Genomic DNA, 16,628 nt, shown 5'->3' on the forward strand with positions numbered 1-16,628 from the left:
GGGAGTCGGTCGGTTTGTAGCAAATGTCTGTGTTGAGTCAGTCGCCCGAGATGGAAATGGAGAGGTCGAGGAAGGGGAGGGAGGAGTCTGAGACGGTCCAGGTAAATTTGAGGTTGGGGTGGAAGATGTTAGTAAAGTGGATGAACTGTTCAACCTCCTCATGGGAGCACGAGGTAGCGCCAATACAATCATCGATGTAGCGGAGGAAAAGGTGGGGGGTGGTGCCAGAGTAGCTGCGGAAGATGGACTGTTCCACATATCCGACGACGAGGCAGTCATAGCTGGGGCCCATGCGGGTGCCCATGGCTACTCCTTTGGTTTGGAGGAAGTGGGAGGATTGGAAGGAGAAGTTGTTTAGGGTGAGGACCAGTTCAGTCAGTCGAAGGAGAGTGTCAGTGGAAGGGTACTGGTTGGGTCGGCGGGAGAGGAAGAAGCGGAGGGCTTGGAGGCCTTCGTGATGGGGGATGGAAGTGTATAGGGACTGGATGTCTATCGTGAAGATAAGGCGTTGGGGACTGAGGAAGCGAAAATCATGGAGGAGGTGGAGGGCGTGGGTGGTGTTCCGAACGTAGGTGGGGAGTTCTTGGACTAAGGGGGACAGGACAGTATCAAGGTTTGCAGAGATGAGTTTGGTGGGGCAGGAGCAGGCTGAGACAATGGGTCGGCCGGGGCAGTCGGGTTTGTGGATTTTGGGTAGGAGGTAGAAACGGGCGGTGCGGGGTTGTGGGTTTTATGAGGTTGGAGGCAGTGGATGGGAGATCTCCTGAGGTGATGAGGTTATGGATGGTCTGGGAGATGATGGTTTGGTGGTGTGAGGTGGGGTCATGGTCAAGGGGGCAGTAGGAGGAGGTGTCCGCGAGTTGGCGTCTAGCTTCAGCGGTCTAAAGATCGGTGCGCCAAACTACCACTGCGCCTCCTTTGTCTGCCGGTTTGATGGTGAGGTTGGGTTTGGAGCGGAGGGAGTGGAGGGCTGCGTGTTGTGAGGGTGAGAGGTTGGAGTGGGTGAGAGGGGTGGACAGGTTGAGGCGGTCAATGTTGCGGCAGCAGTTGGATATGAAGAGGTCGAGGGCGGGTAAGAAGCCAGCACGGGGTGTTCAGGTGGATGGGGTGTGTTGGAGGCGGGAGAAGGGGTCGTCAGATGGTGGGCGAGAGTCCTTGTTGAAGAAGTAGGCGCGGAGGCGAAGGCAGCGCAAGAAATGCTCAATATCTAGCCGCGTGTCGAACTCATTGATCCGGGAGCAGATGAAAATTTGTTTGGCTGCAAAGTTTCTCACATGCCAGGTTTGTTAGTATAATTTGCTCGTTCTGGTGGGGAGGTTTTAAACTGGGCAGGGGGAATAGATACATAACAGATATAAATTTGGAGGTAAGCCTAATCAGACATAGAAGGAATGCCAGGACAGTCCAGTCGGTGGAGAAAACATGTGGAGGATAAGGCATATATGAGGTCTGGAAAGCTAAACTGGATCTCTTCTAAAGCAAGGAGCTTGAGTGGTAAGGTGGGTGATTTTAGAGCATTGAGAGCATCAGGAATATGACATTATTGCAATCACTGAAACATGGGTGAAGGAAGGGCTGGTCTGGCAGCCCAAATATTCCAGGATATAGAAAATTCAGATGCAAGAGCTGGGGGGGAAAGAGAGGTGGTGTATTGGATTACTGATAAAGAAATCATCATTGCAGTAATAAGGGAGGGCATCCCAGAAGGGTCTTCAAATGAGGCCATCTGGATCGAGTTTAGAAATAAATAAGAGATGATTACCTTGCTGGCCTATCAACATTTCGAGGGAGATAGGGCAGCCGATGTGTAAGCAAATCAAGGAAAGGTATATGAGAAACAGGCATGGAATTTTTAAAGTGCTTCCTGGAAAGCTTTTTTGTGACAGTATGCAGATAGTCCTACTAGAGATGGGGCAGTGTTTGACCTAATCATAGGGAATGAAGCCAGTCAAGAGGTTGAAGTTTCAGACATTTTGGGCAGAGGGACCATAACTCAGTAATTTTTGAAGTCATTATGGAAAGATATAAGTGTAGTGCAGAATTTGTGTCTAAACTGCAGTAAGGCCAACTTCAATATCATTAGACATAGACTGGGAACAGCTACTTGCAGGTAGTCTACATTTGGAAAGCGTGAGTCTTTTAAAAGTAATATAGTGAGAATTCAAGGCCAGCATGTTCCTTTAAGAATGAAGAGCAAAGGCAGCAGGTGTAGGGAACCCTGAATGTCAAAGGATATTAAGGGTTTTAGGGTGTAGGTTTGCTCGCTGAGCTGTAGGTTTGATATCCAGACGTTTCATTACCTGGCTAGGTAACATCATCAGTGGTGACCTCCAAGTGAAGCGAAGCTGTTGTCTTTGAAAGATATAAATAGAAAGCAGGAGACAACAGTTTCGCTTCACTTGGAGGTCGCCATTGATGATGTTACCTAGCCAGGTAATGAAATGTCTGGATATCAAACCTACAGCTCAGCGAGCAAAGCTACGCCCTAAACCTCAACCTGAGCTACAAACCTTCACAAACCTTGCATTAAGAGTTTTGTAAATAAAAAGAAAAAGAAGAAAGCGTTTGTCAGGTACAGTGTATTAAAAACAGGGGAGGCCTTCAAAAGTTTAAAGAGTGCAGGAAATTGCTTTAAAAGGAAATTAGGAGGGTAAGGATGAGCCACAAAATGTCTTTGGCAGACCAAAGAATCCCTATAGTGTGGATGCAGGCCAACTGGACCATTGTGTTCACACTAACCCGTCAAAGAAAATCCCATTCAGACTCACTCTTCTACCCTATCCCTGTGACCCGGCATTTTCCATGGCTCATCCACCTAGCCTGCACATCCCTGGACACTATGGGCAATTTAGCATGGCCAATCCACCTAGCCTGCATATCTTTGCAGGAGAAAACCATGGACACAGGCAGAACATGCAAACTCCACACAGACAGTCACCTGAGACTAGAATTAAATCCAAATCCCTGGCACTGTGAGGCAGCAGTGCTAACCACTGAGCCACCATGCTGTCCCAAAAAGGGATCAAGAAAAACCCAAAAGGTTTTGTATGAGTATATTAAGAGAAAAAAGATTACAAGGGCAAGGGTGGGACATATTAGAGGAGCAAAGGGACAACTTGTGCGTGGAGCCAGTGGAGGTGGGTGAGGTCTAAAATGAATACTTCTCCTCTGTGACGCTTTAGAATATGTTAAGATGACGTTGCTTGAACTTGGGTGGAGAGGTCTCAGGCTACAGTCTGATATTGCTCAGTAGGTAAATTGGGCAGAGCAATAGCAGATGGAACGTAATCCCAATAAGTGTGCGGAGATGGATTTTGGAAGGTCTAATAAGGGAAGGATATACACAATAAATGAAAGGGCCCTATGGAGTATTGAAGAACAAAGAGACCTTGGTTTATAAGTCCATAGATCCCTGAAGGTGTCAGTTCAGGTAAAGAGGGTGGTGAAGGAGGCGTAAGGGATGCTTACCTTCATTAGCCATGGCATAGAATATTGGAACAAGGAAGACATTTTATAACTTTATAAAACATAGGTGAGGCCACAGCTAGAAAGTAGTGTGCAGTTCTGGTCACTATGCTATCAGAAGGCCTTCCATGTGGGACCTTGTCAAATACCTTACCAAGTAAAGCAGTAGGAGTTATACTTTAGAGGGAAATCAGGAGAGCAGACAGGGGCATGAGATAGCTCTGTCAAATAGGGTTAAGGAGAATCCAAAGGGATTCTACAAATACACTAAGGACAAAAGTGTAACTAGAGAGAGAATCTTTAAGGGCCCCTTAAAGATCAGCAAGGCCACCTATGTGTGGAACTGCAGGAGATGGTGAGATACCAATTGAGTGTTTTGCATCAGTGTTTACTGTGGAGAAAGATATGGAAGATATAGAACATGGGAAAATCAATAGCGACATCTTGAAAAATCTCCATAATAGACAGCAAGTAGTGCTGGATGGCTTAAAACATATAAAAGGTGGATAAATCCCTGGGACCTGATCAGATATATCCTAGAACTCTGTGGGAAACTAGGGAAGAGATTGGAGGCTGGTAAAGTGACAATATTTAAAAGGCTTCTGGATGCGTATATGAATAGGAAGGGTTTAGAGGGATCTGGGCCAAATGCTGGCAAATGGGACTAGATTAATTTAGGATATCTGGTTGGCATGGATGAGTTGGGCTGAAGAGTCTGTTTATGTGCTGTATATCTCTATGACTCTATGGTTCCAAGTCCTTGTAAACCACATTGGAGAGTGTACAGATATGATTCACAAGAGTAGAGAAAATGCTGGAAAATCTCAACAGGTCTGGAAGCATCTGTAAGGAGAGAAAAGAGCTGATGTTTCGAGTCTAACTGATCATTTGTCAGCTTTGGCAAAGGGTCAGTTAGACTTGAAATGTCAGCTCTTTTCTCCTTACAGATGCTGCCAGATCTGATGAGATTTTCCAGCATTTTCTCTTTTGGTTTCAGATTCCAGCATCTGCAGTAATTTGCTTTTATTTGATTCACAAGAATGTTGCCTGGGATTAAAAGAAGAGACTGGTTAAGCTGGGTTTGTTTGCTCTGAAGCAGAGGAAACTGAGGGGGGCTCTGATAGAGATGTACAAAATTATGTGAGGTATAGACAGAATAGATCATGAGAAGGAAGTCTCATCTATTCATCTCAATGACATAAACACAACGACCATTGCAACATAAAGTCACCCACAAGGCATGAAAATTCAAATGAGCTCATATTCTATTCCATTGTTTTCTTTAAAAAGGTTTGAATTAAAATGTATTCCAATTATATTTTCTTCAAATCAAATATAGGTACCTTTCATTCTAATGTGAAACTCCCCAAGTAGCACTTCTAATGTTCTCTCAATTGCGCACATATCCTATTGAAAGAAAAAAAATGCAATGATTTGACGATATTGATGAAAGAATAGTTCTAAGTATGTATTATTAAAACTTACTGTTCTGAATTTGCATCAGAATTTACCACAATTTAAAGATTGGGATTTATATAGGTCAGGCAGTATCCAAGGAACAGGAGAATCGACGTTTCGGGCCGAAACGTCGATTCTCCTGTTCCTTGGATGCTGCCTAACCTGCTGCGCTTTTCCGGCAACATATTTTCAGCTCTGATCTCCACCTTCTGCAGTCGTCACTTTCTCCTCCATTTATATAGGTCAGCCAGTTATTTTCCACTTTTTTGTGATGCATAGAGGTGTTCTGTGCAGTGTTTTCAGCGAAATATGCTTCAGTAACAAGATCATTCATTAAATCTATTCTTTCATAGACAATACTTGAGGCTTAGCTATTAAAGTATAGCATTCCTCTACAGAATAGATGCTAAAAACCTCATTTTTCAGCAAAACTAGTGTCATCAGTTTTGCAGAAATGCATACTAAATGCAGGGGCCCACACGTGTACAAATAAATGTAGTCGCTCTTGAACCATTTTCTGTGTTTTAAAATGAAAGCTTTCCAGATCAGGTGAGTTGCTGTGTAGCAGATTTCCGTAAGAAAGAAAAATGTTATTACAGTAAAAATTAAAATCTAATTGTTGGAACTGAACTTAATTGGCTGTTATAGTGCACAGGCCTAAAGAAATAAGCGCAATGTGGTTAGCAGCCGGACATTTCTGGGTTCATTTTATATGTTTCCCATTCAGTTCAATGAGCTAAACAAAAATCAATAAGGCCTGTTAGATGGTGCAGGGCTTATGATTCCCCTTCTGTTTCAACTTCAGTTATTTTGGCATCCCAAACTAATATCTATACTCAGCCAATGTTTATACAGTTAGCATGAGTTAAAACAGGCATTATCTGCTGAGATGGTAATCTTAATAATGAAAAACTATTAAATGGAGCTAATTTAAAAATGGGTCTGGAAACTTGCAAGTGATGAGGATGTGACTAATTCCTTTTGCAGTTTATTCCACTGTGGGATTATCCTTGTAAAGAAAGATTTCTGACCAGATTCATCTATTCCCCCACCTGACTAAACTCTCAGCCCAACTGCTGTCCCCAACTAATCACTGACCTGATTTGACAACCTGCAGCTGACCCAAATAACTTTCCCACCGAAAAAAAACCCTTCAGGGCCCTCTTGTGGTGCAGTGAGTAGTGTCCCTGCCCCAGACCAGAGAGGCCTGGGTTCAAGTTCCATCTGCTCCAGAGGTGTGTAATAACATCTCTAAACAGGTTGATTAGGAAAGAAGGTTAAAAAAAAATCCATCTGGACTAGACAGCAACACTGATCTGAGTGGACAAACCACAACTCAAAAACCCACCCCTGACAAGACCCAATTACACCCTGGACCTGACCCAATCTGATTGTTTCTCCCATTATCAACCTTCTAAGCAATCCAATTAACATTCCTGAAAGGGTATGTTTCACCCTTTATTTCCTTTTAAACCAGATGTGACTCAGCTTTTTATGTTCAAATTTTTATTAACATATACCTGGGAAATATGAATTAACTCTCTTGTGCTGCCACCCTCCTGACCTGACTTTTCATTTACTCACCCATTCACTCATTCACCCAACCATGCACATACCCACACACACTCACCCAACTATATAGCCTTTCATTCGCTCACCCTCTGCACACTCACCCATCCATCTACACACACATTTGTCCACTCAGTCATAAGCTAAATACAACAGCAGCTCTCTCAGAAATAGAGTGTGTCCTATTTTCAGTCAACTTTTGTTGTCCTCACCTGTCTTCTCTTTGGATGTCTCTGCTTATCCATCCCTACTTCAGCTAGGATCAGAAGTCCTGGCTGAAAATGGGTGGTACTATGGGTTGGAGTAAACTTCATGGATAGTGTCAGGGTGGCCAACATTGTCATTGACTGGAAGATCTGGGCCAAATTTGTTTCCAGTCCTTCATTGGACTGGTTAAAATCCTTTCTATTGTTTTCTTACATAGTTCTTACTTAAACCAGTTAAAAGGCTCATCCATTGTTGTGAAATTGCATCAATGAATATTGACATTGCCATCAGAAAGTAACATTTTTAAAATTCAAAACGTAAGGAAAATTTGTTACATTTCTAACAATGGCTCAAAAAGCTTTTGTATTTGAGATAACCAATTACTTTATTAGCGATTTTAAGGTTAAATCATGGAAATGTCTCAGGATGTCAATATCCTCATCCTCAGAATTTTGATATTAGTACTTAACACAATGAACATACAATTGAGCTATTTTATGCTTTGATGCATATAAAGCTGATTTTAAGATTTCCCATAATTATATAAAGAAAGGTGTTAAACTGGAAAAAAAAACATTTACTTTATATGCCCAAACTTTAATCTAGTTATAATCTGCCAAATAAGTAGAAAAATCAGGGCCTATTTTACCAATTTCAGAACTGTCAAAAAAATCCAAAATAAGTATACAGAGGAACCTCGATTATCCAAACAACATGGGCAGGGAGTATTTTGTTTGGATAATTGAATATTCGGATAATCAAATGTTCGGATAATCGAATGCCAGTTAACACAGTTTAGCCAGGCATTGGGACCTTCCGATCTTGTCGGAATTATCCGAAACTCGGACAATTGAATGCTGGATAAACGAGGTTCCTCTGTATAAGAAACAAAGATGGAATACCTCTGTACATTCCTTGTAGTTTCTGTTAATCTTGAGCAATGTTTCCCTCGATCCTTTGGTAGAAGGAGTCACAGTGTAAGCTTGCTTCATGTTGCTTGCACCATTGCGTAGCCGCCATTGAATGAAGTAGGATTCATATAGCTCTTCTATCTGGGATATAATTGATTAAAAAATAATATAAAAGCATAACAAATATGAATGGCAATTCATACCATTGAAACTCCATAAAGTCTTCCTTAAAACCTTAAATAATTTTCCATTTTACAAAATGGAAAAATGGGAAAATAAAAACATACAGCACAGAAGCAAACCATTTAGTCCATCATTTTTTTTCTTCATTCACAGGATTTGAGCATTACTGAGAAATCTAGGATTTATTATCTGTCCTTAGTTGCCCATGAGAAGGTGGTAGTGAGTCACCATCATGAACACCTTCATGTAATGACGATACAATCACAATGCAGTTAGGGCAGGAGTTCTGGGATGTTGATCATGGCAGTGAAAGAGTGACAATGCAGTTTCAAGTCAGGTTGGTCTGTCACTTGAATGGGAACTTGTGGAGGCAGGGGCATCCTCATTTGTTTGCTACCCTTTTGCTTCTAGAAGGTAGAGGATGTACTTTTGGAAGGTGTTACTTTGGTGAGTTGCTGGAGTCTATCTTCCTGATTGTATACGCTGCTGCTACATTGGAGGAACTGAATGCTTAAGGGGTCACCAATGTCCAGGATGGTCTCAACATTACTAAGTGTTATATTTCCACAGTCATCCAAGAAAGGGGGTTTATTTCATCACAATACTGAATTCTGCCATTTGAGGCTTTGGGGCTTCAGGAGGTGAATTATGCACAATAGAATTCTCACCCTCGGACTTGGTCTTGTAATCGCTGCATTACTATAGCTGGTCCAGTTAAGTTTCTAGTTAATGGTAATTCCCAGACTGTTGATGGTAGGAGATTCAGCAAGTGTTCATTCAGCAAGTGTTCATAAAGGGGATGTAGTTAGATTTTCTGTTATTGGAGATGGCTATTGCCTGGATTTTGCATGCATGAACATTGATTGTCACTTGTCAGCCCTATCCTGAATGCTGTCCAGGTTTTGTTGGATGTGCTCACAGAGTGCTTCCATGTCTGAGGAATTGTGAGTGATACTGAACACTATCAGCAGCAAACATTTCCACTTTTTATTTTATAGAATGTGGGTGTCACTTGCTAGGCCAGTACTCATCCAGGTAAAAGCAGAGTATTTCTGACAAAATCCTGACTTTTTTTTGTAGATGGTGGATAGGCTTTGGGGAGTCAGAATTCCCAGCTTTTGACTCGCTCTTGTAACATTAGTTTTTAGATGGCTGGTGCAGTTTAGTTTCAATGGGTGTTCAGCAGCGGAGGAACAGTCATTGAATATTTTATAAGGCAGAGGCAAATATATTCTAACAAGGATGCAAAGGTTATCAGGAGTGGGTAAGAATGTAGTTGGGAACATAACATTTTCTTCTGCTCCTTGTTATCTTATGGTAATTGTTCCAGGAGATCTTAAGCCATTGGAAACTGTGAAATGTAACTATTTGTTGACATATCAAATAATAATTTTCCTAGTTGTACTCTGGGTTAGGATGATGCCAATTTTATTCTCCATCTCTAGTTTGCCAAAAGAGGTGGTACTTAGCTCTTTATAGTGATTATTTTTATATCAGGATGGTTTGCTTGGCCATTTTGGAAAAAAGTCCCTCCGTGTTGTATTTGTAAAAGGGGTAATTTCACCATGTAGGAGAAAACTCTGTATTATGAATATCCTAGTCAGAAAACATTGTTCTGGAATGATCATGTAAATCACTGAGAAAATTTGAGACTCAACTTATAGAGGGAAGCTGTCTTTTTACTGGGATAGATTTCACTTTAATAATATAAACTCCATTGTAAAGGTCATGCTCAAATAGAAACTTGCTGCCACAGTTTCCATGGTAATAGTGTGACAGTACAGGCTGTTCCTGGATATTATGGAAAATTAGGCCAGCTAAATATTTCAATGTGTCATGCAGCAGTGATTTTAGGCGGGGCAGTAAAAAAATTGCAGATTTTAGATTTATTGTGTGACCATTAGAACAAAGGTTACATGGTTTGATCTAACAAAAATTGCACATTATGCTTAAAAATTGAATTTGTGACTGCTTTCCAAGTGCTTGTACAACAGAAGTTTTACTTCTTTCCCACAGTTCAAAAATCAGCACTTCATACAATGAACTCTAATGACTTCATAATTTATTAAGTTAACCAGATTGCCCTCAACACATTATTATCACACTGAAAAATGTATGAGGAACAGCAGTGAGGAGAAAGTCAAATGGTTATCTCAGGCAACTGCTTTTATAATCCATCTAACGCCTATAGAAATACATCCTTTTAAAGAGAAAAACGATAAGCAATGATTTATTTGCAAGCTCCAAATCCTTACCTTGCTGATGTGAAACTCCAGTTTCCTGATGTATCTTTCGGTGGTCCGAATTTGCTGAAAAGCATCATATCGATGAATTACCAAAAGTAATTGACACTTATTATGTATCGACACAACTTGTATCACAATCATTATGCTATAATGTTACCTACAAAAATTACCATTTAAGAATTTAAATTGCTGGGCAGCTGTTCCTTGTCTTGTTCTCTATTATTTGATCTGGGTTCATAGAACACACCACAAATAATTGAAAATTAGAGATGGGAATTGCCCAGGGATCTCGAGATGTAACTTTCACTCAGGCTTCTAAATTGTCAAGCACTACATCCATCTATTACAGACATGAGGCAGTTATATCAACAACTCAGGATCCTCCGCAAATTGTAAGATTAATTTGCAATTTTCAGACAAAGAAGGGTGCTGTCCTTGCTTCTAGATGCATGATGCCAATATTGTAGCATCTTGCCCCTATACAATGATGGATACAACTGTAATAATTTGAAAATATAGCAATCATGGTTAGTAAGTTTGAGGTTGACACCAAGATTAGTGATATAGTAGACTGTGAAGAAAATTATCAAAAATTACAAAGAGATCTTGATCGTTTGGGTCAATGGGCTAAAGAGTAGCAGATAGAGTTCAATTCGGATAAATGCAAGGTATTACATTTTGGAAAAACAAACAAAGTCAAGACTTATACAATTAAAAGTAGGGCCTTGGGCGGTGTTGTAGAACAAAAAGATCTCAGGGTTCAAGTACATAATTCTTTGAAATTTGCATCACATACAGATAACGTGGTTAAGAAGGCATTTGGTATGCTTGCCTTCATTGCTCAGTCCTTTGAATATAGTAGTTGGGATGTTGTGTTGAGGACGTAGAGAACATTGATGAGGCCTGTTCTGGAATACTATGTTCAATGTGATCACCCTGTTACCTGAAAGATATTGTTAAGCTGGAGAGGGTTCAGAAGACATTTATCAGGAAGTTGCCTGGAATGGAGGATTTGAGTTATAAGGAGAGGCTGGACAGGCTGGGACGTTTTTCTCTGGAGCATTGGAGGTTGAGAGGTGACGTTGTTGAGGTTTATAAAATAATGAGGGACGTAGATGAGGTGAGCGGCAGGTGTCTTTTCCCTCGGGTGGTAGATTTCAAGACTAGGGGGCATATTTTTAAGGTAAGAGGAGAAAGATTTAAAAGAGACATCAGAGGCTTTTTTTTTCCACACAGTGTTCATATGTGGAATGAATTTCCAGAAGCAAGTGGTAGATGCAGGTACAGGTGCAATATTTAAAAGACATTTAGTTAAGTAAGGGAATAAGAAATGTTGGAGGGATGTGGGCCAAGCACAGGCAGATGGGACTAGTTTAACTTTGGATTCCGGATGGCATGGACTGGTTGGACTGAAGGGTCTGTTTCCGTGCTGTCTGATTCTATGACTGTATAATATTTTTATTGTAAATGGTCATTCTCAAGCAGAAACCTGATGCCATGGTGTCCATGTTAATAAACAGGGTGTTCTATTTGTAATTTTCATGCTGTGACTAACCTAATGAATGCTCAAGAAAAGGCCCACAATGCTGGCTCCACAAAAATACTGCACCCCACTGCAGGACCCTGCTCAAACCTGTCCAGAGTTGACTTCTTCTACCCTGCCAGGCCAGGCCTACTGCAGAACTTCAAGTTGAATTTTGAACCACTTGATGCCTACAGCTTGCCCGTGAACATTCAAATAAAGCCAGAATTTGAGAATAGTGCAGACCATTTGATGCTAACCATGGATAAACTGAGCACCCACTATTCCTGTGCTGTGCCCAATTCAGCTAGAAATCAAAAATGCTTTCCCATCTATGATACATTCATGCTTACCTTATCCAGGTCATATAAGAAAGCCTGGAACATAAGGAACATTTATTAGTATTCTCTTTCCTTGAAGGAACAATCATCACTTATTTCATACAACAAAGGCACTTGTGCTAATGCATTACTGGATTTTCTTGCAAAATGTTACAGACCTATAAGTTGAGCATAATGAAGTAGAGAGATTTATTTGAAAAATTTCCCACCCATCCCATAATATAGTCTTACTGATGCATTGCAATGACTCAAAAAATGTGTATAAGAAAGATCAGTAGAGGAGAGGCCAGTGGAGAAATTGAAAGATTCAAGGATTCAATTCCTGAAATGAAACCCGAAAGAATGACTACCAATGGTGGCATGAAAGGGGATGTGTAGGTAGAGAGAAAATAATAAAGCCTGAGGAACATAGGCCTGGATTTTACAGGATGATGATTTGGACAATCCCATTTAAAAGAGTTGGGGTGTGAGTCCATCTTCAATCCCTTTGTCAGTGCCACTGTTCACATAGACTGACTATAGCCACATACAATATTACAATATTCCATGAAGAAGGGCAACCACAAACTACCTCCCTTACTGCAGAGTCACATTAACCAAACATGAATTTTACTATTTTTGTACAAACCAGTCTGGAGTTCCTTTTCATGTCTTTCTGCTGCATGTTTAGCAAATCCAATTCATTTTGATGCGTTTCGAGATATTCGCTGCAATAAAATAAAAGTAGTTGTCAACTCTCAAAAATCTGGTACTTAAGGTTATTCCAGAGAAGTTTGACTCATGTAAGAGCGTTGAGCTATCCCTACTCAAACAGCACATTGAGAATAGATGGCTGATTTTGCGCTAGGGCAAAATAAACTTTAATAAGGCTGTATATGTAAAGACTTGTGTCACATCTCTAAAGTTCAAACTGTATTTTGGTTCTGCTTCATTTGCTACTGCTATAACCATTTGATCTGTGAAGGAGTATCCACCTGGTCAAACCATCTATGGCTCAGTCGGTACTCTCACTTCTTGGCTAGAAGATTTATAACTTGATTTGACTTATTGTTGTCACATGTACCTAAGTACAGTGAAAAGTTTTGTTTTGCAAACAGCACAGTCAGACCACAGAGTGCTTAGTCAGAGCGAGGCATACAGGGTTATGGTTGCACGGGAGGTGCACAAAAGCAAGGTCAACATCAGATTTTTAATTAGAGAGGTCCATTCAGTAGTCTAATGACAGCAGGGAAGAAGCTTTTCTTGAATCAGCTGGTGCGTGTATTCAAACTTCTATCTCTTCTGCCTGATGGAAAGGTTGGAAGAGTGTATTACCAGGGTGGGAGGGGTCTTTGATGATATTGACAGCCTTGTGATAGGAATGAGAAGTGTAGATGAAGTCCATGGACTTCTGGGTTGGGTTGGGCATACAACTTTCTATAGTTTCTACAAGCCTGAGCAGAGTGGGAAGTCCAGGACAGATGGTTGATTATTGTCACTCCTAGGAACTTGACACTATCGACCCTCTCCATCTCAGCTCAGTTGGTGTAGATAGGAGTGCACACTCCTCCTTTCTTCCTGAAGTTAATGATCAGTTCTTTTGTTTTGCTGACATGGAGAGACAGGTTGTCATCATTGCACCATGTCACCCAGCACTATCTCCTTCATGTATTCTGACTTATCATTGCTGATATCCAGCGTACAATGGTCATCAGCAACCTTGTAGATGGCAGTCATACAAAATTTGGCTACATTGTTGTGAGCGTACAGGGAGTACAGGAGGGCTGAGTATGCATCTTTGTTGAGCACCAGTGAATTCACTTGCCACTCCAGAAACAAAAATAAGGGGTGAATCTTCCCATATTTTGCCATGTTTGTTTAATTTCAGAGGGGATATCTCTTTTGGATTAGTGGTGTTGGAAAAGCACATCAGTTCAGGCAGCATCTGAGGAGCAGTATTATCGATGTTTCGGGCAAAAGCCCTTCATCAAGAATAGGGGATTTCTCTTAGTAAGCCTTAATGAGTTTCCTCACACAGTCATCTCAAACCCACCTGATTAACCACCAACCTGGGCCCAGTGGCACCCTCCTATCCACTATTTGCCCAATTCTCCCACTCTCCATAGTCAGACATACCTGCCACTGCCAGTATGACTGGCACCATATTTAAAAGGTGTTAGCTCACCTAGTCAAGTGCTGGCACCCTGGAGCTGCACTGCACATTTGTAGATATTCACCTTGGCAGACAAAAGGAAACTTATGACTCCATGCTCATTCCGAACAGAGTATCAGAGGTCCTGTTAGAGGGGGTGGTGCACAAAGGGGGTGCTCACTTCTCTGAAGAGCAGAAGAGAAGGTCATAACACCAGATCGTGCTAGTCTGGTCTGAGGTCACTACCCAGGTCCGTGCACTGTCTGATGAAATGCCTGATGAAATGCAGGAAGGAGTTCAACGATATATTCCGTGGACCAAGTTCATGCTCTACCACTCACTATTGCATGCAATACCTTCCTTCATTTTGCTCTCTCAATTTAAGCAGTATATCCCCACTGCCTCTAACTCAATCAACATATTATTTATCTTAGAATCCTTATGGTATGGAAGCAGGCCATTTGGCTCATCGAGTCTACACAGACCCTCCAAAGAGCATCCTACCTCGACACAACCCCTTCCCCTATCCCTGTAAACCTGCATTTCCCATGGCTAATCCACCTACCCTGCACATCTCTGGACACTATGGGCAATTTAGCATGGTCAGTCCTACCTAACCTGCACATCTTTGGACTGTGGGAGGAATCCACACAGACTCAGGGAGAATGTGCAAACTTTACACAGACAATTGCCCGGATTGAGCCCAGGTCTCTGAGTTGCAAGGCAGCATTGGGTGAAAGAGTGGCAGATGGAGTTTAATTTAGATAAATGTGAAGTGCTGCATCTTGCAAAGGCAAATCAGGAAAGGGCTTACACACATAATTATAAGGTCTTGGGGAGTATTGCTGAAAAAAGAGACTTTGAAGTGCATGTTCATAATTCCTTGAAATTAGAATTGCAAGTAAAGAGGATTGTGAAGAAGGCGTTTGGTATGCTTTCCTTTATTGGTCAGAGTATAGGAGTTGGGAGGTCATGTTGCAGCTGTATAGGACATTGGCCTAGTGGTATTGTCGCTGGAATGTTAATCCAGAGACCTGGTAAAGTTCTGGGGACCCGGATTTGAATCCCACCATGGCAGATGGTAGAATTTGAATTCAACAAAAATCTGGAATTAAGGTTCTAATGATGACCATGAATCCATTGTCGATTTTTGGAAAATCCCATCTGATTCACTTAATGTCCTTACCTGGTCTGGCCTACATGTGACTCCATGCCCACAACCGTGTGGTTAACTCTTAACTGTACTCTGGGCATTAAATGCTGGCCTAGCCAATGACGCAGTCATCCCATGATTTTTTTTTTATAAAAAATACAGGTTCTCACTTTAGGCCTTTCCGTAATGATTTGCAAATTTTCTCCACTCGGTTAGGCTGTGGCTCCATACTGTTGGAGTTCTTTTGTGAACTGGCATACTTCCTTGTAGATTTTATTGAGGGCAGTCGTGACCTTGGAGAATTTCTGCTGACAGAAGAAACTCTGCAAAAGAAAGTTGTAGCATTGTTAATCCATTTGAAACAAACAAGGTATTTTTGAGTGTCTCAATCCAAAAGCAAAATATTGCAGATGTTGGAGAATCTGAAATGGAAGTGAAAAGTGCTGGAAAATCTAGCAGCATCTGATCTAAGTTATTAGCTCTCATTTTAGTTATTAGCGTTGAATGCCTGTTAGTTTTCCTAACATTACCTCCCATGCACGAGCTAGATATGTTAACAACGGATATCAACAAAATAACTGTGTTACTGTATTTTGTTTTGAAGAAAATAATCCACACACTTTAATCAGTATTAAACTCAACAAGTCATAGAACATATAAATAGTTTAACATGAAGTTATGAACTCATGGCATTGTCTGATTTTAGTTTCTCCTAATTAAGCAATATGGGTAATCAAAATGCCATTTGATCTTCTCTGTTGTAATAAGGACAAAGTATTCGTGGAATGCAGCATTGATTTTTAGGTGCAATATTTAACCAAATTCCTTTATTCTCTCAAGTAGACATTTAAAAATAACCCATAGCACTATTAGAAGACGACCTGACCATCCTCAGCATCCTGACCAAAACACAGAAATTAATTAGATTGATCATTATCGCATGTTATTCATAGAAGTTTGCTAAGTACAAATTGGCTTCCACATTCCAACAGTGAATACTGGCAGTAAAATACTTTTGAGACATCTGGTGGTTTTAAAGGTACTTTATGAACACAAGTCCTTCTTCGCTGATCTGAAGTGAAAATTTCAATGAGAACATTGTACATGGAGAAAAATAAGAATGGAGACTTTCTAGCTTGCTTTTGCTGTGCTGATTTCCTCTAATGTTTACCTGTAAAATGTCAGTTGTATAAAGTGAGTGTAATTTATAAATTTGAAAGTGAGTTTTGAGAAGATTTGTAACTCAGGCTGAGGTTTTAGATGTAGGTTTGCTCGTTGAGCTGGAAGGTTCATTTCCAGACATTTCATTGCCTTACTGGGTAACATCTTCAGTGGGCCTCAGGCAAAGCAATGCTTAAAATTCCTGCTTTCTATTTATATCACCAACCCAAAGAAACCCAAACATATAAATAGAAAGCAGGAATTTTCAGCATTGCTTCGCC

At 40.9% G+C, this 16,628-nt stretch overlaps 1 protein-coding gene across 5 annotated transcripts in view; it reads right to left on the bottom strand.

The window, feature by feature from the left end:
- ripor3 (RIPOR family member 3) overlaps positions 1-16,628 on the bottom strand; it is a 237,847-nt gene that overhangs the window by 114,326 nt on the left and 106,893 nt on the right. For all 5 annotated transcript variants that reach the window (XM_087994934.1, XM_087994936.1, XM_087994935.1 and 2 more), the window contains exons 3-8: positions 15,357-15,509; positions 12,531-12,609; positions 11,915-11,938; positions 10,049-10,102; positions 7,602-7,751; positions 4,809-4,872 (exon numbers count right to left, since the gene is read on the bottom strand). In XM_087994934.1, coding sequence (XP_087851060.1) covers positions 4,809-4,872; positions 7,602-7,751; positions 10,049-10,102; positions 11,915-11,938; positions 12,531-12,609; positions 15,357-15,509 — 524 coding nt within the window. The remainder of the gene's footprint in view (positions 1-4,808; positions 4,873-7,601; positions 7,752-10,048; positions 10,103-11,914; positions 11,939-12,530; positions 12,610-15,356; positions 15,510-16,628) is intronic.

Source organism: Chiloscyllium plagiosum, unplaced genomic scaffold (assembly GCF_037043375.1).
Source record: "Chiloscyllium plagiosum isolate Xiang-an unplaced genomic scaffold, Cpla_swu_hap1 HiC_scaffold_15, whole genome shotgun sequence".
NCBI classification, from domain to species: Eukaryota; Metazoa; Chordata; class Chondrichthyes; order Orectolobiformes; family Hemiscylliidae; genus Chiloscyllium; species Chiloscyllium plagiosum.